Source organism: Bos javanicus, chromosome 4, assembly GCF_032452875.1.
Source record: "Bos javanicus breed banteng chromosome 4, ARS-OSU_banteng_1.0, whole genome shotgun sequence".
Classification (NCBI taxonomy): Eukaryota; Metazoa; Chordata; class Mammalia; order Artiodactyla; family Bovidae; genus Bos; species Bos javanicus.
The window spans coordinates 11,389,613-11,413,234 of NC_083871.1; the positions used below are offsets into that span (position 1 = coordinate 11,389,613).

The 23,622-nt window shown below is 39.0% G+C and overlaps 1 protein-coding gene across 2 annotated transcripts in view; it reads right to left on the reverse strand.

Moving 5' to 3' along the window:
* Positions 1–23,622, reverse strand: part of CALCR (calcitonin receptor) — a 111,379-nt gene that overhangs the window by 26,275 nt on the left and 61,482 nt on the right. For both annotated transcript variants that reach the window (XM_061413454.1, XM_061413455.1), the window contains 5 exons: positions 16,922–17,002; positions 11,332–11,488; positions 10,455–10,565; positions 8,153–8,265; positions 5,842–5,933 (listed from right to left, as the gene is read on the reverse strand). In XM_061413454.1, coding sequence (XP_061269438.1) covers positions 5,842–5,933; positions 8,153–8,265; positions 10,455–10,565; positions 11,332–11,488; positions 16,922–17,002 — 554 coding nt within the window. The remainder of the gene's footprint in view (positions 1–5,841; positions 5,934–8,152; positions 8,266–10,454; positions 10,566–11,331; positions 11,489–16,921; positions 17,003–23,622) is intronic.

A 23,622-nucleotide genomic window follows, 5' to 3' on the forward strand; every position in this document is an offset into this window, starting at 1 on the left:
ACTAGAACTTCCCTGAACAAAATATGCTTCCTCTACTTCCAGTTTATGGGGCCACTTGTACCCCCGTTTTATTTTTCTTTTTAACACTTACTATCCTTTGCCATATATTTGCTTAAGTGAAAGTCACTCAGTCTTGTCTGACTCTTTGCAACCCCATGGACTATACAGTCCATGGAATTCTCCAGGCCAGAATACTGGAGTGGGTAGCCTTTCCCTTCTCCAGGGGATCTTCCTGACCCAGGGATTGAACCCAGGTCTCCTGCATTGCAGGCGGATTCTTTACCAGCTGAGCCACCAGGGAAGCCCACGAATACTGGAGGTGTAGACTATCCCTTCTCCAGGGGACCTACTGATAAAGGTATTTGTTTTGTATACCTAGGAGGAGAGGGTCTGGCATGTGGTAGGGCTTAATACTCTGTTTTTTGCACTAAAAATCTTTACAAAATAGAACTCTTCTTCTGAGCCGTGACCACTGAACAGTTTTCCAGTACTTCGGAGAATTAACATCAAATGTTAGATGATCTCATATTTCACACTTTGTATCATATTGAACATTTGCCAGATTCTTAAATGAACTAATATTGGACATTATCCTGTTGTTCACATTATGTAAATGTATTATTTACACTAGGCACACAATGAGAAAATGATGGCTTAAAGCTGGATAAACTGTTAGGTTCCAAAGTAAGAATATGACTTACTTTGAAACAAGTTCTTCAAGAAACAAGTCTCTGTTTCTTGAAGATTTCAATATAATTTCTGCTCATTGAGTTTTAAAAATTTTATTACACTTATTTGACATTTACAATCTGCTTTATGAAGTGAGTTGAAGGTACTTTAAATTTACGAAAATTCTTTTAATAATCTAACATGTATTACTATGTATCCACTCTGATTCAAACCTTCTTGAAGATGCCTGGGACATATAGGTGAAGAAAACAGCTGCTGCCTTCAGGGACCTTATGTATTACATAGTTATTTACTATTATAATAAATGTTCTGAAAGAGAGGTATAGGATATTCAAGAGGATTACTTGGACTTAAGAAATGATGTGTTTAATTGTTCTCAATACAAATATCCTGTTGCTTGAATGAACATGAGAAAAGTGGTCATTTTCCTGTCAGACCTGTAATGTCTTTAGTGGAAATAGCATGAAGCAGATTTAGCTACATATTATTCCTCTCGATAAAAAAGAAATAAGTATTTAGATGGACAGGACATTGCTTACTCTTGAGTGATAGGGAACCATGAGTACTATAAATTCTCCAAGAGTGGGAGGATAAGACAACATAATCTGCTCCTGTCTTGCCCAGTCAAGGTGTCATTCACATATGATGATGAGATAATGATTTACTTTCCTACGAATCTCAAGATGTCACACTTTAAAGCCGAAGCCACATGTCACTTTCATAATTTTAATTTACCTGGTATAAATCTTTCACATTAAAAACTGTTCCAAGTTACTGGTATCTTATGTATGTATATGTGTGCTTGGGGGAATCTTGAAGTTATATGAGACGGTATTTAAAATTTGCCTTGAGTCTTACAGATTGTATAAATCATTTTGCTATCACGGGGACAAGGGTCAATTTTAAAAGTTTCCATTTACTTAGGTATCATTCCTTGTTAATGATGAACAAGAGGAATGCGGGAAGAAGGGAATGGGAAACAGACTGGAGCAGAATGTTAAAACTCTTAGAAAAATTCAAAACATTATACATCTTTCCTACCTGACAAGGGACTTAGTAGCTTTGAATTTAGCACAAAATCTTTACCCTTAAGGAACTCCCTTTCAATTATGATTCCTGCCTCTCTTCCTCATTCCTACTGGTCTATGAGTGAACAGGTGCCAACACGCGACCAACAGTTATCTTTGGGGTGAGTTGGGAGAAAGGACGCTATTTTTTGCAGCCATCGATTTAATGGTTTCTCTGGAGGAATAGCCAGCGATGTATAATAAGATACTATGCAAGACAAAGAGTTATCTATCCATCCTCTGTAAAGATGTGAAATAGAATAACGGAATACTGAGTGATAGAGGAATCAATATTCCTTTTGGAGCTCCCAGTGGAAAACACCCCACCTTTTTTTTTTTGCCAACGTAGCCAATGTAATATAGAGAATGGAATGCAACGAAGACACTCCTCTTTCAACATATACCTCTACAAACCAACATATATTTTCAGGCAAGAGTAATTGATATTCACAATATTTAACAATCAGCAATGCACGGATACTAAGCAGTCAAAATGGAGGTTAACGAATGTTCTATTATTGGACCTTCCTTAAGAGAAATCCGTGAGATGTTTCAGTGCTTAGAATGGTTCTGCAGAAATGTAAGTTGATAAATTATAAATGGTACTAAAGAGATAGGTGAATTCATTGCAAACTTGCTTAAAATAATCAGAAAACAAACACAAATGTCCACTTGCATGACTTTCATAAGCCAGTCTTCTCTAAGGGTATTTTTACTTTAACTCTCTTACAGACATTTACTCTTGGCATCTAGTAGTAAGGAGTCTTGATTAACTAATGTGATATTTCTATTTAATTCCTCTCCCTGGTATTGCTCCTATTTTCCCAGTGAATGTCCTAAAACCAATGTCATACTAACGGGGCTATCTTCAACCTTAAACTGGGGGATCAGAGGTAACCAGCATACTCATCCTGAAATTCTTTTAACTCTGCCATTTTTATTCAGTTAAGATCTTCAGTGTTGCCTTTTCTATGATCTAAATCACTGAAAAAATTTTCCTTTATCTTGAAGAGGGCATAGAACTTCAATTTTGTTCTTTTAAAATAACAAAGACTTTACATACATTTATACATTCACTCCCAACAGCACAGGGAACATAATTCTTGTTTGTCTCAGTTACATAGTCCTGCCTTTTATCTTCTCCCGAATACTCAGAATAAAATCACATTAAGATTAGTGGCATGCCTTAATGATCTCATTCTGAGTAATGTCTCAGGATTTCCCACCAAGTATTGGCTGTTCTACAGGCTCCCATATATTCAGTAAGTTTAAATTCTTGGCCTTCCTGGCTTGCTGGTTTGAGTAGGATACCTGCAGACTTATTCCTTGTTATAGACCCTAGAAAGCACACTTTGTGAAATTAGAGTGAGATTTCAATGGGATGATTGTGAATAGGGCATTAGGTCTCAGAAGTGGAGCTGGGTGTAACTTCTCATTTTGGTTTCATGAAAGGTTTATGAAATGGATTATTTGCATTTTGCTAAATAACTCAACCCTGGGCATGCAGAATTAAGCAAGGGAGTGATGATTAGATCTTGCTCAAGTTTCACACTGATGATGCCATTTAAGTACATAAATTGTAAAGCCTCCCATTATAATGTCCAGTTAATATCACAAGGGTGATGTTGAGCATTTGAAAAAAATCTAGAAAAATATTTCTATAAGAGAAAAATGTTGTCATAGATCAGTTCCCTTTTATTTTCACAATCATTTTGAATTTCTAAAATCCAAATGTAAGAAAAAATGAGAAGAATCAGAAACGTACTTTATTGACTTATTTTTAGCCATGCTGCATGACTTGTGGGGATCTTAGTTCCCCAACCAGGGATCAAACCCATGCCCCCGGCAGTGGAAGCATGGAGTTCTAACCACCAGGAAATTCCCAGAAATGTACTTTAAGGAAAACAGATAGCCTTGATATTTTTAGTTTGGGGAAATTTAAGGTAAGATTAAGAACAGGTATAAAAATCAGACGTGACTGCTTTTGGACTTGAATATGGTGTTCTTCATGCCCTAGTCACTCTTACTGTGTGTGCCCTGGAGAACAAGGCATTTCAGTTTGTCTTCCCATCATTGCATCCAGATTCTACCTCAATAAGACGTGTTTTTCCTCCCAAGACTTGCTCTTTGGTAGGTTCTTGAAAGAAGAGATGGTAAGGGCAAAAATTGGTGCTTCCTAGACAGTCTGCCCTCACACGCTCTCAAAGAATTTTACCAGATTAATTTTGCTTTGGGACTAACTGGAATTGAGAAATATTTCACTTTGCTTATGTGCTGCACTGTTAAACACCTGTCTTTAGTGGTTTAACAGACAAATAATTATTGAAAGAACATCCTTACTTTCTTTGCTGATTTGGTTCTCATACCTCATCACTCATTTAAGTGACAGGAGAAAAATGTTCCCTTGACATTTTTTTTTCATCTTTAAAGTCCTGCATGCATTTAGTTGCACCGTTGCAAATTTGGGGCCTTTTCTTTGAATTTTCTTATGGTCATATTAAAAAAAAAATGAAAGAATAGACTTTCAGTGATAGACTTTTTAATCAATGTAATATGAGAGCCACGGTGATGTATTTTTTGCATTATGGTCAAGAGTAGTTGAAAAATGAAGACATTCAAAGGTTAACCATGCCACGTGCTCACTCTGCTGTATCCTGAATCATTATAATTGAAAAAATTATTCAAATAATTAATCCCTCATGTCTTGTTGCTTTATCAGTCTTCCTCCTGTTCAGCCATATGTGGAAGAAACACATTTTCTGCTTATTTATACTATTATTTGCTATTTAGTTAACAAAACCTTGCTATTCAGTTATATTGCTTAATCAACATAAATTTTGATGATATAAAATGTAGACATACATAAATGTGATTATGATGTAAGTTATAGACAAAGATTAAAAACAGGATCAAGGAAAAATAATACTTATGTTAAGGGTGTATTTTACAAGTGATTCCTTGGTTTAGTTTTGTCTATTATTATGGCAATATGTGAACAAAAGTCAATTTAAGATTCTGGTATTCTGTATACAAATCACTGTACATTTATTTATATCTCACATCTTTTAAGTGTGGAGAATTATTTGTAGTCTGTGTCTATGAGGTTTTCTTAGTCATTTGTATAATATCACTAAAAAAGTATTAGTGGAAGGAAATACCATGGTAGTGTAGAAATTAGAATTCTCATGAAAGACTACCACAGTGCCTCCTGACTTTGACCTATAGAAATGACACTAAATTTAGGAGGCTTTTAGGACCAAATTTATGTTTGAGATATGTTACTATCTCACATATATTGTGGTCATTTCGAAAAATATAGAGTCAGTGTTTTAAATTCTCTATTGGTGTAAAATCAGTGTCTGAATCAACTTAATCATTTTGCAATAGATAATGCGATCATTTGTATGGACACAACCTCTGAGTAGAAACCCTCACTGGAATTTCGTTTCTTACAGTTCTTAGAAGAGAATTTCAGTTAACAATGGTAGGGATGCAGGGGCAAAAACCTGACACTTGACACCAGGCCATCCTCTTCAAGAAACTGCCCTTGACTCTGGCCGAGTCAAGGCCAAAAGAGACTTCCTTACATGGATGCACATGACTGGAGCCTTCGAACCCCACTTCTCTTCTGGCCCAACCCACTTACAATACAATTCCCAGTTAAGCAGGGTGTGTTTGAACTTGTGGCCTCCATATTTCAGAGTGGGGGTGAAAAAAAAAAAGGATGAAGATTCTTTCCTCAATGCTTCGTGGCAGCTTAGCCAGTAAGTGGAACTTGACCATGTTAATGTAGTGTATCTACGGGCTCACAGGATTATTTCATTTTGGGAAGGGGGTATACTGCTTTTGAAAATTATATGAATCCATCCTATTTTTCCCCAAGGATAGGGTTAAAAAGCATATTTTTAATTAATTTCATTTTTCTTGCTACTCCAAGACTCCCAGTGTCACATGTCATGGAATCTGCAGACTTTCTCGTGCAGATTGTTCTGTAAGGAACATATAAGGAGCAACACTCTTGCAGTATGCCACTTCTTTTAGCGCCTAAGAGAAAATACAAAGCAGATGCTGTAAGTGTACGTACCTAACACGCATGAAAATCACCAGGGAAATCACCAAGGTGACCATCGACATCGAATGACCCACAATAGCCAGGTAGTACAGAATGTACGCGCTCTGGAACCACAGGAAGGAAAGCAAAGCAGTTACAAAGACAAATACATGAATAAATCATTATACAAGAGGGAAAATAGTTTCTAAGTGATGTAAATTGACAACTGTTTTTCTCCTTTAAAAAAACTACTATAATTGTAAATATTTCAGAGAATTAAATTATATTGAATTATAAATTGGATCAATGGATTAACTATCTTAACTGATATCATAAGAACATCAGTTAAACCAGAATATGCATGACATGGTGGGAAGAATCTAAGAGTGGGTTCATCAGAGTGTTCTTTACTCAGAGTATTGTCAGTAAGTATTCGTGTGACTCTCAGGTCTAGTCACTTTACTTTCCCAGACTGTAGTAGTCCTCATCTTTAAAATAATGTGGTTGGACTAGACAATTTTTAAAGCAATTATATGCTGCTGTAAGGAACATCATTTAGCCCAGGCATACAGAAATATTGGATCTGAAAGGTTGTGAAAAGATGACCCAGGTAAACACTAACCACAAGAAAACCGCTGTGAAATTACAAAACTCTAGATGTTAAGTCAGGATGACCCAGAAATACTAAATTTCTATGCACCTAATAATATAAACTTAAGTCACAGAGAGCATAAAGCAAAAACTGACAACTCCTGGTCATCAATAGAATAAACACAAGGAGGAAAAATCAATCTATAGATTTGAAGATTTGAACAACACGATCAACAGATTTTACTAATTCACATAAAATAAACACTGCACACGACATCTACAGAATGCCCATTCTTTAAAAAAAAACAAAGGATATTCACATTGACATATACTAGTCAGTAAAGCAAATGAATGTATTTCAATTCAAATCTTAAGTTGGATATTCACTGATCATCATATTCTAGAAAGCATCAGTAAAAAGATAACTTTAAAAAACCCCTCATATCATTAAAAAGTAAAAATGTTATTTCTAAATGACCATTGGGTCAAAGAAGAACTCATAATGACACACCAAAACTTTTTGGATACAGATGAAGTTGCACACAGAGGGAAGTTTACAGACTAAAATGCATACATGAGAAGATCAAAAATCAATGACCTAAATTTCTATCTAAACAAAATTAAACTTAAATGATAAAGAGAACTTGAATATATACTGAGTGGCTCAAAGACAAAACCTAGTTCTTAAAAAGAATTTCAATACCTCTTAGCAAGACTGATCAAGGGGAAAAAACAGACCCAAGAGAGATGAAAAACTTGTACACAAAATGCTATAACTGGTTTTGGTGTCCTTGGCCTGTGCCGAGATGTCCCTCTAGTCATCTGGTCTCTAAGCTATCTATTCATCTTGTTCAATTGTTTTTTATTCTGTTTTAATGACAGGAAAGTTTTCTATACTTTAAAGCTTTATAGAAAATGAAAGCACTGATGTTTCTGTAGCTTCTGAATTAGTGATTATTTAGCATACAGGCCTATCCTTGAAGGAGACTATAGGTTTCCTTTGCAGCCACCAGGGCTGCCCAGAGAAGCCCTGTGTGACGAAACGCTGACCCATGGTGTCTCCCAGCCCGTGGGGACAGGAGGCTGGTTGCAGATTTGGTGATCCTTTCAGATTTCTGAAGAACCTGAAGAAGGGGGTAGTTACCTACTGGCCACTTCCCACCACCCGCCCCATTGGCTTCAATATTTCTAAGCAGAGATAATAAAGCTATTTAACCGTAAGACACAAGAAGTAACAAATTAGAATGGGTTTCCACAAAAATAAACAGCTGCACTCCTATCAGTGGGCTGATGAGAAGCTCCATTCTTAAGAGTTTGTTCAAGGCTTGATAGCAAAACTGTCATGGAACTCTCAGGACAGAGAGTGGTCAATTGTTAGCTGGTGACTTGCGGAGAAATCTGTAGTTCTGGAACCCTTCCCAGAGAGAACTGCTGAGGGAGTTCTTGAAAATGCTGCCTAATGTCTGGTATTGTAGGGAACTCCATCATTTGCTCCATGGACACATTCCCCTTGCCATAAATGGCCTATTCCACACGCTCAGGGAACCGTCACTGATTGAGTGCCAACCAAGAAGTAAAGCATCGTTTCTCCAGCGCCACTCCCTAAACTCCCCCAAACTGACAGGTCATTATCTGATTTCCTTCTACAAAATAGGCTGGCTTCTCGGTAGCAGGGGTTTTACCATTAGGCATACATTTCCGTGTACAGATAACGGCATTCTCCTCCAGGACTGAAATGTGCAATAGAACCTACCTGCATTTTCTCAGGGGTAAAAGCGTTGCACATGGTGTAGTTGGACCAGGAAATGTTGCTCTCAGGATGGGTGTACCAAACCCCATCTTCCTCACAATACTTTGTAACTTTTTCTGTTAGTGAAACAGAACTCATTACTATCTCAAAATCGCAAGACAGAAAAACAATAAATGAAAGCTAAAGAGCCATTGCAAAGGGTTAATCACTTTATAGAACCTGAACGTGAGTAGAAGTCAATAGAGACAACCAGGAACCATGCACCACACAAGATGCTTTAATATGCATTGCTTCAATTTAGCTTCAGCAAAGCCAGGTGAAGCATTGCTATCTCCACTTTACATTGCCAAACTTCACTTTTTTTTCTTTCTTTCTATCAGCCTCATTGGAATCTTAACACTGCTGTTCACTCTCTGATTATCTAGCTACCTTTTTACCAAGCACTTTGTTTAAAAGGAAATCTCTGTCATTTCATTAAACTGTTGAGTGGATCATCGAGATACAGCTTTGGGTCAATGATAAAGTACTAAAAAATTTAAGTTTGTTGAATACAGATGTATTTAAGAATTGCCTTTCTTTTGAAGTGGATTTGTTCCCCAGCTGAGAGGGTTGTATCTAAAAATCAGGCCGAAAAGATGGATCTATGCCTGGAAATCACTGTTTGGCTAACCCCAAAGTTGCCTTTTAGTTAATAATTGTAGCCACTTTACCAACAGCCCATTGCTGCTTTGGAACTGGCCTTGCAGCCTCAATTACAGAACAACTCTTTGTGCCAATCAGGTTCCTCTAAGGCAGTCATCAGATCAAGATTAATGAAGCATCATTTATTGGGAAGAGTCACTAAAGACCTGGGGACCACCATCAAATAGCACCGAGTTAGGGTTTACAGGAAGGTAGTGATTAGCGATGGCACCCCACTCTAGTACTCTTGTCTGGAAAATCCCATGGACGGAGGAGCCTGGTGGGCTGCAGTCCATGGGGTCGCTACAAGTCAGACACGACTGAGCGACTTCACTTTCACTTTTCACTTTCATGCGTTGGAGGAGGAAATGGCAACCCACTCCAGAATTCTTGCCTGGAGAATCCCAGGGACGGGGGAGCCTGGTGGGCTGCCGTCTATGTGGCCACACAGAGTTGGACACGACTGAAGCGACTTAGCAGTAGCAGTGATGAGCAGGGAAGAGCGATATGCTCTTTCTCTCTTCACATTCCAACTCTTAAATCAAAATGAGAATTCCTAGAAGTGGCCGGCCTGAACTGGTTTTAAAAGTGCTCCACTGTAATTCCGCTTCCACGGGGGTCAAAGGTTGTAACTCATTCCCGGAGGAAGCAGGAAAGCAAGTCCCCCACCAGTGTGGCTAGACTGAAGCCTGAAGGAGAACCATGTTCTGGCTTGAAAGTTCTGAAAACCACTTCAACCTATATAAGTTTGTACAATGATTTAGAAATATTGTTTCTCAAATGCTTTTTTCATTTACTTAGAAAAGGGTTAGTTAGGAGTTCAGAAGACTTGGGTTCAGTTGTGGTTTTATATAAAATATTGTGTGAGTATAAAAGGAGATAATATATATGAAACTGTTTTGGAAAGTAAAAAAAAAACTATTCAGTGAAAACATTCCTTTGTTACTTTTATAATTACAGTGACTTTGATGTTACTAATTAACTTAACACATTTGTTGGCTGTTCATATGGGGCAGGGCATAGAGCTGGGTTAGTATGATCCATGTTAATAGTACCAGTCTTCTTTACTGAGCGTATTTCAATCATCTGCTGTTGGAACAGAAATCTAGTAAGTGTTTGGAGTTACCACCTTCTGATTTTTATTCCCTACACACGATAGTTTTATATCATTTTCAACACTACAATCAAATTCCCATTATGCTTGTTCTACCAGCCCAGTACACACAAACTCTAGATCAAGGATTTGCATAAGTCATCAAATGGGAGACAATGGAAAATTCTACAAAAAATTCAGCTGTAAATAAAAACTGTTCAGTTTTAGAAAAAGTAATTGCAATGTTTATTAAAATTCAATATTACATATTTAAAATATATAAATGTTTCATTTTTATTTAATATTTAATAGAATTTATGACCAACATGCATAACTGGTCATTGACTTAAAAAATAAGGGCAGCTCACAGTCTCTGGACAACTGGATATTTCATTTGTGGGGATCTTTCAGGACGTGCTGAACTGTAGAGGCTATGATTTGGTAGTATATTTTGCATCTGATTTTCTTTTGGGAACTAGAAAAGTGCTAAAAGATTCATTGCGAAATATAAAATAAAAAGAAATACTCTACCTTCCACATCAAAGTCCGGAAAATAGCCTGGGCAGTGCTGCTCAGCGAGCGTCCCGGCGGGTGTATCGTCCCAGCAGGCCCAGCCATCCCACGTGCGGTTGCAGTACAGACCTGGCCGTTTAGAGAGATTGCACTGCAGTTATCACACACCATAGCGTCCTCAGCGAGATGTAACAGGGCATAGACGGTCACTCAGGGGCTCTCCACTCGGGTAAGGCAATGTTCAAACAGCAGTAGCAACAAAATAACGGTACTAACTTTTCCAACGACTAAGAGAATTTCTTTTTTTTTTTTTTTTGGTAGGGTATTCTCCATTTATTCCTCAAAAGGCTTACTTGTCATCTGTGTCGTATCTTTCCTCCAAAATTTCTCCTTTACGATATCTCCAGAAATGTTATGAAAGAAACCTCGTGAAAGGATATGCTCTATCGTGGGTGGATGCTCAGCTGCTAAGTCATGTCTGACTGTTTAGGACCCCATGGACTGTGGCCCACCAGGCTCCTCTGTCCATGGGAGTCTCCAGGGCAAGAATACTGGAGTGTGTTGCCATGCCCTCCTCCAGGGGATCTTCCCAACCCAGGGATTGAACCTGGGTCTCCTGCACTGGCAGGCAGATTCTTTACTGCTGAGCCACTACTGGGCTACTCTACTTAATTTTGTCTTAGGGGCAGATGTTAACCAAAAGCAGTCAGATGAACCTGAGCAAAGAAACTAGGCATGTCTGTGGCATAAAATACACAAACATACCACAGTATGAAAGCCACTGTTAAAAACATTGGCATATTAAATTAATTGAGTTAACACATATTTACCCCCAGAAGAAAATCAGCCTTTACTAATGTTTGAAACACACATTCACATACAGCCTTCTTTTTACCTTCTCCTTGGTAGGGGGGTAACTTCTGCATTCGGTCAAAGCATTTGTGCTGTGCCTGCAACAGCTTCTGTTTTCCTACAAGGAAGAGAAATGGCTCCGGCTCCAGTGTTGGAGAGTAGGTGGAATCTGAACTGGTAGGAAGAACCGGAAGCGGGCGCTGTATTAGACAGGAAATGGAGTTACTTATGGAAAGTAGAGAGAGGAGAATATATAATGAGACGATCAAAAAGTATGAAAACATTTATTTTCCTTCTATAAGCAACAATTATGCACAATCTCCACATGGATTATTTTTTCTTTATAATTTAAGTGTATTTATATTTCATCTATAAATTCTACCTAAAAATTTCATATTCTCATTCATTTCATCCACGCTGAAAATGTATAGCATACACACAGACCCACGCACCTCATTACAAGATTTTTAAAATTTTATTATCAATGTAAAGTTTAGAAATAAATAACCTGATTTCCAAAAAATATGAATATTAAATCAACTTTGTTTTCTTTGGAGCTCCTAAGAATCATGAATCATGTTATTCAAAGTAGATATATTAGTGCAATAAATAAGTTTTAATTGGATTCTTTCAACTGATTTGTTTGTACTTAGATTGCACACACTGCCAAAAAATTTACCCCATTTATTCCACAGAACAAACATAATATGTTCTTTTGAAATATTCTGCTTTGGATAATTGCCTTAATCTCTTTAAACTGGTTTCATCAGCAGATGACCTATACAAGGTAATTGATTTTCACTGCTGAAAATTAAGGTAAATCTTAAATATTTTTCCTAGTGCTTCTAAATTTTCAGTGCAGGCTGACATTATTTTGTCAGTCTGTTAGTTTTCATTACCATCATAGGTCCTATTAATCAAAGTTGTATGTCTGTGTATCTGAAAAGATGGATGTCTGACAAATTGTCTTATGTTGTGTTTAGATAGATTTCAATTTCTTTTGTGGCTCTGATGTTTTGATTATGTTTGAATTGGAATTTTTTTATATCCATGTTCTGCATAGAGAGTTTTTTGGAGGAGACTTGCAAGCGTCAACCTGCACTGACTTCTGTTTTTCTCAAGTTAGAAATACTCCTGGCTTTCTATCACACCTACTGAAACACTTAATTGGCCTTATTCTGTTTAAATTATTCTAAGATGGAAGTTTACCCAATGTACTGATGGCAGAGATAGCATTACATACCTTTCTCTATTCTCCACAGTTGCTAAAATAAATATGCTTATACTCCATATACCCCAGGCTATTCATGGTAGAGCCTCACTGTTTTCTAGCATATCTCACTGTGTAGACAATGCATCCTGTCCCATGAGACAGTCTATCACTAAAGGCTAAACAATAAAAATTAATAGTGGAGAGAGAGCATGGAGCAAGAAAAGATGGGAATGACTACAGATCCAAGGTAGTATTAGACTTTGAATATATGGACTGTCTGCATAGGCAGAGAGGAGAGGGAAGGCCTTCTGGATGGAAGGTAAGGCACACAGGTAAGCCCAGAGGAAAGAAAGGGCATGTGTGATATTGTACAGAAACCAAACTGGAGGGGAGCATGTTTGAGGGTAAGAACTGAAATCAAGGAAAATCAGATAATACAGAGCCCTATGAAAACAAAAAACTTTTGGGACATGAAAGGCTCAAGATACTTTAGCCAGTATTTTAAAAGCATGATGAAGTAAAGATGTCTTGCAGTTTTTTGACCAGTGAAGATTGTGAAAGGAGAGTTAGGCATCAGATTAGAGCTGGGAAGGCCAGCCAGGCAGCTCAAGGCATGGACCACATCACCTTAAGATGGACCAAGAAACAGCAACTCAGCACTTTTTCAATAAAAGCACTGAAGTAGACCTGATAAGGAGTGGAGAATAGTAAGAGTCAAATGGCCTAGATATTTTAGCCAATACAGCTAAGAAAAAAAAAATGTAGTGTCTTGAGAAAGAGAAAGAGAAGACATTAAGAAAGGAAAACCTTTCTTGGGGGAGAAGATAAGTTCTCTTTTGGACTGGATGTGGAAGCATCAGCAAGTCATCTGAGCAGAAATCACTTGCAAACAGAAGAGGATGAATATTTATTATTGTTGTAACATTATGGTTGCAACTCTATATGAATACTTATTGCAAATGTAGTTGACACCACTCCAAGTGTTAGGATTATTTCTAATTTTAATGCCTCTAGAATTCAAGACAGAAGAAATGAACACACTGACAATGATGATTAAAGGTGTACACATCCCTTATCAATGTGGCTGAAAACCATTATGTTGTAATAGAATATGATGTCATATATAATTTTTTTTCTGTCACTTATATTAGATACGCTAGACACTAGGAACTATTTTGCTTAAGCTTGACCAAAGAAACATTCTGAATTCTATTTTTAAACAGACTGAACAACCCATTAAATGCTCCTGTTTTAGCTGGATATTCATGGAGGCCATGGGGAGGCAGTATGTGCAAGAATAGCAAGTGGAAACCTGTATTTTCAATGACAACATTATTTGGTTCAATGCAGTCTTAAACACCAGTAATCATGGCGACATGACCATCTGAAAAAGTAGCTGTAGTTCATGTAGACAACAGTAGCATCTTATCATTCCTCCAATGTTGAAACAAACTCCAGTGAACTTCCTGTAACATGGTTCAACGGAGATTGTTTCAACACTGAGGGAATGAGAAATTAGAACTTCTGTCCTCAGAGGGGCCATAATAATCTGAGTCCGCGCCTGGTCTGGTTCATGTTGGAGCACTGACAATGCAGTTTTTCCAGTGGTAGCTGAATGTTTCAGTGATTTTCTTCTGAAAATAACATACAATTTGAGGCGTCTGTTATATATGTATCCATGACATATATACATATATAACCATTACATCTATGTAATTCCAATCATGGAATTACTACTGCTGAAAAATAACATGTAAATTTCATATTAAACTGTTTGCTGATGATTTCAGAGATAAAAATTGCTAGTGAGGTGGTACAATTTTCAGCAGTAAAGAGGGAAAATATAAACAGTAGCGATTAAACCACCAAGTGGTGTGAAAACAATATTCCACTTATCATATGTGTTATGTTTATTCTATATGTTTGTGGAATGTAAATATACAATTTTATGCTCACGTGAAGATAGAAATGAGACATGAAGGACATGTTTTTCTGAATAAAGACTGAAATTCGAAGTTTTGCATTCAAGCCATCTTGCATGATGCTTCCAAAATCAAACCAAAAAACACCTGTTAATTGTTGTCCTATGCAGCAGTTTAGTCGCCATATATGTGATGTCACTCCTAAACGTTCCAGTAGATGGCGCCACACATACGACCACCAAGCTGCCACTGACAGCTGTAGTCCGCCGAGGAAACATCAGTGTTCTTCTACTTTGAATGCCTTCCATATGTCAGGCACTGTCCTAGGTTCTGAAGAGTCAACAGGGAGAACAAACCCGGCAAGGTCCCTGCCCTCGTGGAGCTTACATTCTAGAAGGTCTCATCCACACTAGTCATGGGGTCTAGAAGTAAAGCAATCTGATTTGAATGGCTGTCTGCTTAAGCAATTCCTACTTTGATGTAAGGCAATCAGCTTCCTTGTGTGTTACAGGCGGTTTCCAGAAGAACAGCGAGAGAGCAAGAAGAGAGCAGTTCTGTGTAGAACTTTAGAAATGATCCAAAGCTACGGACTATGGGGATCCATGCTACTGGCTTGAAGGACGTTTCTACAGACTGTCACAGACAGACCTGTTCTAATGGGAAGATGCATCCAGAATTCACAAGTTGATATGACCAACTTTCCATGTCGCTGTTCTTAATAATGATAATGTCTATGTTAGGATGATTTGTAGTTTTCAGTTACTTATACTTTTCAAAGTAAAGGATGAAATAGAGGTCTGTCAAGTGTTAGCTTTGCTTCTTCCAGATGGGATCAGACGCCTTTTATGTACTTTCTACCTAAGCATTATATAAAACTCCTATATATATCATAAGGGGTTTCCCAGGGGGCGCTAGTGGTAAAGAACCCACCTGCCAATGCAGGAGACTAAGAGACCTGGGTTGGATCCCTGAGTTGGGAAGATCCCCTGGAGCAGGAAATGGCAACCCACCCCAGTATTCTTGCCTGGAGAATCCCATGGACAGAGGAGCCTGGCGGGCTACAGTCCATGGTGTCATAACTTCAACACAAATCGGGGAACACAGTTAAGTGACCAAGAACAACAAATGCTTCTCAGAAGAGCCTGCTTTCTCTCTGTCTTCCTCGTTGTTGGTGTGGCCACTGTCATCGTCCTCACTAGCATCTTTGGGGCACTATGAGCCAAGCACTGTTCTAAGCCTATTGCATTACTGCACAAGAAGAGAAAGTGATGACTGCTTTCGGTAAATGTAGATGAGGCTAAGGGAATGTGGTGAACCAGACTGATAATTTTTAAAGACCATTTGGAAATCAGGTTGGTAGAATTCAGTAAATATATTGGTAGTGGTTTTTCATAATAATGTATCTAAGAAGTGACATTTTAGAGTAATTAATGTCATGAAAAATTTTACTTTTCTTTGAAGAATATTAATGTGGAACATAATGAGTGTTTTAGAAGAAAACTGATATATCAAAAATTTTATGGACAAATCCTCCAGATCAAATATATAATCCAAACAGAAGCAAAATTTCTGCTTGTCACAGTGAAGACCTCATAAAGCCACGTAAGTGCCCTGTGCAATCATGCTTGCTAGTAAAAAGATGCCTACAAACCACAAGGCACCTGCCATGCTCATGCAAATATATGAAATTCTTTCAATCTTTGAATTTTAAAATGTACTAGGTAAGAGTTTTTAAAAGGTGAGCTTTATTAAAAAAAAAAACAACACACCAAAAGTTTTGTAGTCTTTGTTAAAAGACTTTGTTTAGTCTTTCCTAAAAAAAATAGATGATTGGATAATATTCAAACTATCTTATTATCTAGTAGTTACTTTATCATTTCTTCTATCAATGTCTAGTTACATGATTTGTGAAGCAAAATTCAGGAATATTCACATATAGTTGATCACATAGGATTTCATTTGAAATATGAATAACAATATCAATATGAATAAAATATACCAATCTCTCTGCATCTATAGAATATGATATAAGGCTTAGACATTTACAGACAAAAGAAAATATTCCAATAGTTTCTACAATATTCTTGTTTAAAATTTCTTTCCAATGGCATGAAGATACATGCATTTCCAAGTACTGGATTACCTTTAGCAAATTATATTGTACTTTATCTGAAGATTAAAATAACACGGCTGCCTTACATAATAAACTATCCTCATTCAGACAGGTACAGAAGGAAGGACTGCATTAGCAATTATTCCCATAAACTTTGATGTGTAACATTATAAAAAGTAAATCCCCTTAAAATTAAATTGACAGGCATGGAATGTTAGTAATAGTCTTCCTTGAATAATGTAAAGAGGAGATTTGTTAACAAAATACTGAAGAAAATTATCGTTTTTCTTCTGGGGAACAATGTGTACCCTTGCTCAATTATACTCAACCTTACTGTTTGAGCATTCTTGATTAACATAGCTTAAAATAACTCTGTTTCACTTACATTCAGGAAGATGAAGAGGGTCAAGCACCAGCGTGTAAGTGTGAACTTCATCTTGGGCCTTTGAAAACGGTCTTTTAAGACCTAAAAAATATAAAAGTAACAAAGACATTTAAATTAATGTAGCTCTAATATTGCCTGTGGCCTTTTTCTCCCCTGTTGATCTGACTTGAAGATCAGTGTCCCAAGACACCCTAAGTAAAATCCATGTAAAGTAAGAACAGTGTGCTTGACACACACACACACACACACACACACTATAATGTGTAAAAGAGATAGGTAGCAGGAAGCTGTTGTATAACACAGGTAGCCCAGCCTGGCGCGCTGTGACGACCTAGAGGGATGGAATGGGCAGGGTGGCTCAAGGGGGAGGGGATATATGTATATGATTATGACTGATTCACATTGATGTAAAGCAGAGACAACCACAACATTGTAAAGCAATTATTCTCCAATAAAAAAAGAGGTACAAAAAAAAAAAAGAGAACAGTATTTTTAGAGGCAAATGCAACTGCATATTTCATTGCCCCTCCTCTCAACCTGGAGAGACTGTTGTCTGGTTGTTGTCTAAAGTTCTCCCAGTAAGAAATTCTTGAGCCCCCTTTACATGTCAGGACCACAATAAAAGATTCTGAGAAATCAAGAGCAATCAATGTGGACCTCAATTAACACATAGCATCAAAAGAACTGCTGAAATTTTCACTGGAAACATCCACAAAAAAGTCACTTCCATGGGCACGAATAAATAAAATTTGTGCTTTGTAAAGGACTAATAGCCATGCCTTCTGGGTAATCCAAAGCCAACTTTCATTTAAATAGTTTATTTAGAGCCTTGAGGATTTTTCTTTCCTATAAATTCTTCAAGTTTCAAGTTGCTATTAAGAATAAATTTCTTCCACAGTAAGACTTGGGTTTGTCACCTAACAGCTCACCAGTCCTACTCAAGGGCACAATAATCAGAAATAGGCTGCTTTGTCACAAATAAACAGTTTTTCATTTCCCTGCAGATAATTTTATACATGGAAAAATAAAGGGGTGAAAAAAATTTTTTAACACAAATATTTCCTTTCTTCAGTGGGATTTGTGTGAAAACTGTTTCAAATAAGGGTGAGTGGTTATAATTGCATCTAATGCCATATTGATTGTACTGCTGTCAGATTTTACATATTCTGGTTTGACTTAGTATCCACACTGTGTGCCTGTTGGGCTGTACCCTGTAGGCCTACAAGACTGCAGACCGAAGAAAGGGCCTGGAGACCACGGCGGAAACATCAACTGTTCACTGGAGAGGGGATCTTAAGCCAAAGTCCTGGAACAAATCCCACCATTGTCAGCAAACGCCAGGCAGGACATGGCGGCAATCTTTGCTTCTCGGGGGAGAAGGAGGCTACTCCTTAGGGGGAAGTTCACATCAGGTTGGCTCAGTTACCAGGGAAACGAGCAGCTGGGGCAGGGAGCAAGCATGTGGGCAGTTATTAATTAGGCCTATAATTAAGAGGACTGGATAGTCACTTGAAAGAAACAAAGCCTGGTCCAGCAGGGATGTATAGAGAGCAAGAGAGCAGCCATCTTGAGTGGCCTGACCATACGCTCCATCCCTACATACTCTGCAGGATCCCTGCAATCTTGGCCTACCCCTTTTCTGTGATATCGCTGGGGTCAGGCATATAGAGGCGTGCTGCAACCAAACACCACACATGCAATACAGGTAACAGCAGCCAAGAGGTGGGCAAACTTTGGAGCCAGGGGCTTTTCAGGCCAACTTTCATCTGGAAGTCCAGATGAGGATACAGTGTCATCTCACTACAACAATGCACGCTCAGTCACTCAGTCCTGTCCGACTCTGCAACCCGTGGACCCAGTAATCAAACTCACTTCACAGTGAGGTCACTACTGTCGCCCAGTCCATGAACAGACTCCCTCCACTTAGACTAAGGAGAGGATGTAAGATGGTCAGCAGGCCCAATACAGGGGAGCTATGACCATTAAGCAAAATACAAGCAGTAAGAACATTCTGAGATAATACCACCCTGCTGTGGTTTTTGTCTTGGTCTGTAGTATGATCCCACCTGTCCAGACCTAGTTCCCAGAGCTGGTGCCGAATACTGGAGAGACAGTATAATGGACCAAGGGTAAGATGATGGTGCCCTAATTAATTCCTTTAGTAGTTTGAGGTGGGGCTGAGTAGAAGACAGGTGAAGCCTTTAAATCCCTTTCTAATATTACCCCCACGAGGAAGTAAATCCAAACCACCGGGGCCGTACCTGCCAGCCCCAGGGTGATTTATAATGTGTTCTTCTGGGAGCAGATCCCGTGGCAAGAGCAAAAGCAAGCTATTGTCCTGACCAACCACTGGCAGCAGTCCTCAGGTGGTCAACAGTTGAACTTGGATGGTGTTGACCAGTTGCCTCTGGGTTAACATGGTGTAAACACTGGAGTGGGTGCTCCTGGGACGTGTTCACATGTAGAGAGAGTGTTTTCCCATCTCAATTGTCATTATTAGCCCCTTCATCCTTTCAATTAGCCTGAGGGGCAGGTGGAAATGCTAGTGTGTAGCATCTGTATTGACCCCTTCCTGAACTTGTGGCCATCTTGCATTGCTCTACAGCTCCAGTAAGCCTTTGTAACAGCTTGCACCTGTTGTGGGGCTTCCCTGATAGCTCAGTTGGTAAAGAGTCTGGCTGCAGTGCAGGAGACCCCAGTTCGATTCCTGGGTGGGGAAGATCCGCTGGAGAAGGGATAGGCTACCCACTCCAGCATTCTTGGGCTTCCCTTGTGGCTCAGCTGGTGAAAAATCCGCCTGCAATGTGGGCGACCTGGGTTCAATCCCTGGGTTGGGAAGATCCTGGGGAAGGCAAAGGCTACCCACTCCAGTATTCTGGCCTGGAGAATTCCAAGGACTGTACAGTCCATGGGGTTGCACCTGTTGTAACACATTGTAGACTACACGTAGCTATTATTATGCAGTATCATTGCTCTTCCCACTTCCATAGCTAGGAGCAGAAGCCCAAGGGTATTTTGCAGTTGCCATGGGCCCCAAACCCTTCTGGTTAACTGGCCACCTCCAACTCATGAGCCTGCCCCTGAGATAACACTCCTAAAGCCTGTGTCTGTAGCTGTTTAGGGCTGGTGGTTGGGGGTATGCTTGTCTTACCTGACCAGCTAACATCCTAGATAATCCATGTCCTTACACTTTGTCTGTATTCTTTAGCCATCCCCACATAGTCACAACAGCCAGGAGCATGGGACAGCTACCTTTAAACTTGTAAGAGGCTCTGAGGTTAGCAGGAGATCGTTAGTTTAATGGAAGAGAAAGACATCTCTCATCTCTCGTGGTGGTCAGCAGGGTCATACATGCTGGTGGACTGCCTCCTCCGATCACTTCCTCAACTTTTCACACCCATCCTTGTTTTCTGATATCTTGGGGCTCACAGGAGTTTTTTGGCCTCTTGGCTGCCTCACCAGTGATTGCTGTCGTTTGTTGAGCCACTCAGTCGTGTCTGACTCTTTGTGACTCCATGGACTGGACTGTAGCATGCCAGGCTTCCCTGAGCCTCAGTATTTCCCAGAGTTTACTCACACTCACGTCCATTGATTTGATGAGGCCATCTGACCATCTCATCCCCTGTAGTCCCCTTCTCCTCCTGCCTTCAACCTTTCCCAGCATCAGGGCCTTTTCTAATGAGCCGGCTGTTCACATCAGGTGGCCAAAGTATTGGAGCTTCAGCATCAGTCCTTCCAATGAATATTCAGGGTTGATTTCCTTTAGGATTGACAGAGGGCTGCACTTTGTAGGTCTACAAGCCTTGTAGTTGCCCAGCCTTGGGACCCATGAGGTATAGGAGATGGCAACAGAGACTCAGGTGTTTACTGATGTGGGCTCTGGAGTGATACCGCCTGCCAGGAGCTGACAGGCAGGCAGGGTGGGGCAGCGGGGTGGGGAAAGCTGCGACCCTTCAAAGGGGAATGACGTCATGTTGTTTCAGTCACCATGTTGGTTTGGTTACCAGGGAAACCAGCAGCTGGGGCAGAGGGCAATCAGGTGGACAGTTACTATTTAGGTCCTATCATTAAGGGGATTGGATATTCATGTGAGAGAAGTAGGCTCTGGTCAAGCAGGGGATGTATGGAAAGCAAGAAAATAACCATCCTGAGAAGCCTGACCATACAATGCTCAATATACTTGTCCCACCCCGAAGTAAAGTATATTCAATTTACATATTAGTATGCCAGGAAACTCAGGATGTAAACTGTAATTTTCAAGTGTCATACACTGATCATGACGCATTGTTTTTGATTGACTTCAAGCCCACTAGTAAGTCAAAAGCATACATATGTGTATCAGGGCTTCCCTGGTGGCTCAGTGGTAAAGAATTCACCTGAATGTGAAAAGTCTTATGATTTCACCCCTGAGAGAAGCAGGATGTATGTATTTAAGTCAAACTTTAAAATATTTAGGTAGAATTCAATGGCATACAAGCATTAAAACAGTCTATAAATACCCACAGAAATTTAAAACTGTAGGTTTATGATTTTAGTCTTCCTATACATGTTATTCGGAGAAGGCGATGGCACCCCACTCCAGTACTCTTGCCTGGAAAATCCCATGGATGGAGGAGGCTGCAGTCCATGGGGTCACGAAGAGTCGGACACGACTGAGCAACTTCACTTTCACTTTTCACTTTCATGCATTGGAGAAGGAAATGGCAACCCCCTCCAGTGTTCTTGCCTGGAGAATCCCAGGGACGGGGGAGCCTGGTGGGCTGCCATCTCTGGGGTTGCACAGAGTCAGACACGACTGAAGCGACTTAGCAGCAACAGCGGCAGCAGCATACATGTTATTATGTTATTTTACACACTATTGAAAAAATTCTCTTTCAGAAAAAAATATGCCTGATTTGATCAGACGATGGAACTGGAAAGGATTCTAGAATTCAAGTTTTCTGAATTTTTAACTGAAAACCTACTGAAATGATTTCCCTTAAATTGATTAGAAAGTTAGTGAAAGAGCTCTGGTGAGCCTAAATCATGGACCCCCAAACTAGTACACACTCTGACTTACTATCTTGTCCCACATCAAAATTTTCCCTAGTTGGGTTCAATCTTCTGCCAGTGAAACCTCTAAGGCTGGGTCTAGTTGGAATAGATGTAACCCATGACCATAGTCCATTCTCTCGCTCAGTTCAATTTCTCTTAATTACCTTTAGGAATTCTGTTTGGCGCTGATCTCAAGGGTATCTTAAGGTAGAAGGTGCTTAGCCCCAGAACAAATGGGTTAAATAAAGAAATGACCTGTGGTTTTATTCAAAATATTTAACAATTGTTGCTACTTAAACATCCATCATTCAGAACAATTGCTGGCTGTTAACCACAGGTGCTGTTATACTAAGACTCACCAGCTGTAAAGCAGCCCAGGCTTCTCTCCTTTCTTCCATAACTCTGCTATTCATTGTGTGTGTACCTCCAAATTTGTGGGTGCAGAAATGGAGTTGCGGTGAGAAAAGGCAGAAAGCACTACATTTTTTTAATAAAAGAATTAAAAAATTTTAATTTCTCTGACTCTAGTGATTAAGAATATTTTCTTTTATTTAAAAAATTATACAATTTTAAAGGTTACTTTCCATTTCCAGTTATTATGAAATATTGGCTATATTCTTCATGTTGTACGATACAAGAAAGCATTTCTTGTATTTATAAATTCACTCTTTAAATATTACTGAGTCAGATGCATTTCTTGCTCTTATCAGCCATTACACACTACAGAGAATGTCTGAGTGGGACATACCCTTATGCACCCACAATTCTGAGATTCCACACAAAGATATTCAACCTTAGAAGGGACAAGTTTGCCCTTGTATTTCCAATTCAGTAGCATATATTTACTAAATACTGAAAAGTGCCATCAAATGTAATTTAATTATTACAAAGCTTCCCTTTTCTTATTAAATTATTTAAGGAGCCATTTCCCTGAAATTTGAGCACCTTGGAAATGATCCTTTTTTCATGGCTGTGTGAGCAGTTCAAAAGGTTCTATAAAGTTAGCTCGATTCCTGGGGAGGGGGGTGTGGGAAATAAAGAGATTAAGCAGGATTAATCATATCAGGGATGGTCAGCCTAGTTGGATGGCTAAATGTAAGCCATGATGATGTAAATAGTTTCCATCATAGCAGTTGTTTCCCACCATGACCCTAATATGATCTAAAGGACATTTATCTTAATTGATGGTGTCCAAGTCAATTTCAGTGTGGCAACCTAATATTAAAGGTGAAGAGAACATGTTGCCACCTGCTTTATTACAGAAAGTTTGGTATTTGTGAAGAACTTGCTCATGACTCACTTTGCCAGTTTGCTTTAAAAAAAAAATTCAGTATATAAAGAAGTTATGGTTCATAAATAAGACTTCTCCAATCATTTAACTGATTTAATTAAGAACACCAAGGAAGCAATCTTAATGAATGTTATTTGGTTTAGGGATGCAGGTTCTGGGTTTTATTCAGTCTTGCTAATATGAATGTTCCCTGTGGTGTAGCTTTGGAGCACAGAAGAAGAAAGCTGTAGGGAGGAAAAGGAAAAGTTATACTCATCTCACCTTAACTGTTCGGTTCTGCTTTCAATCTGTCTTCCAGTAACTGGAAGTATAATTTTAAAAATGTTTCACAATAATTCCCCAAAGGAATACTCCATAAATTGAAAGAAGGTACTTA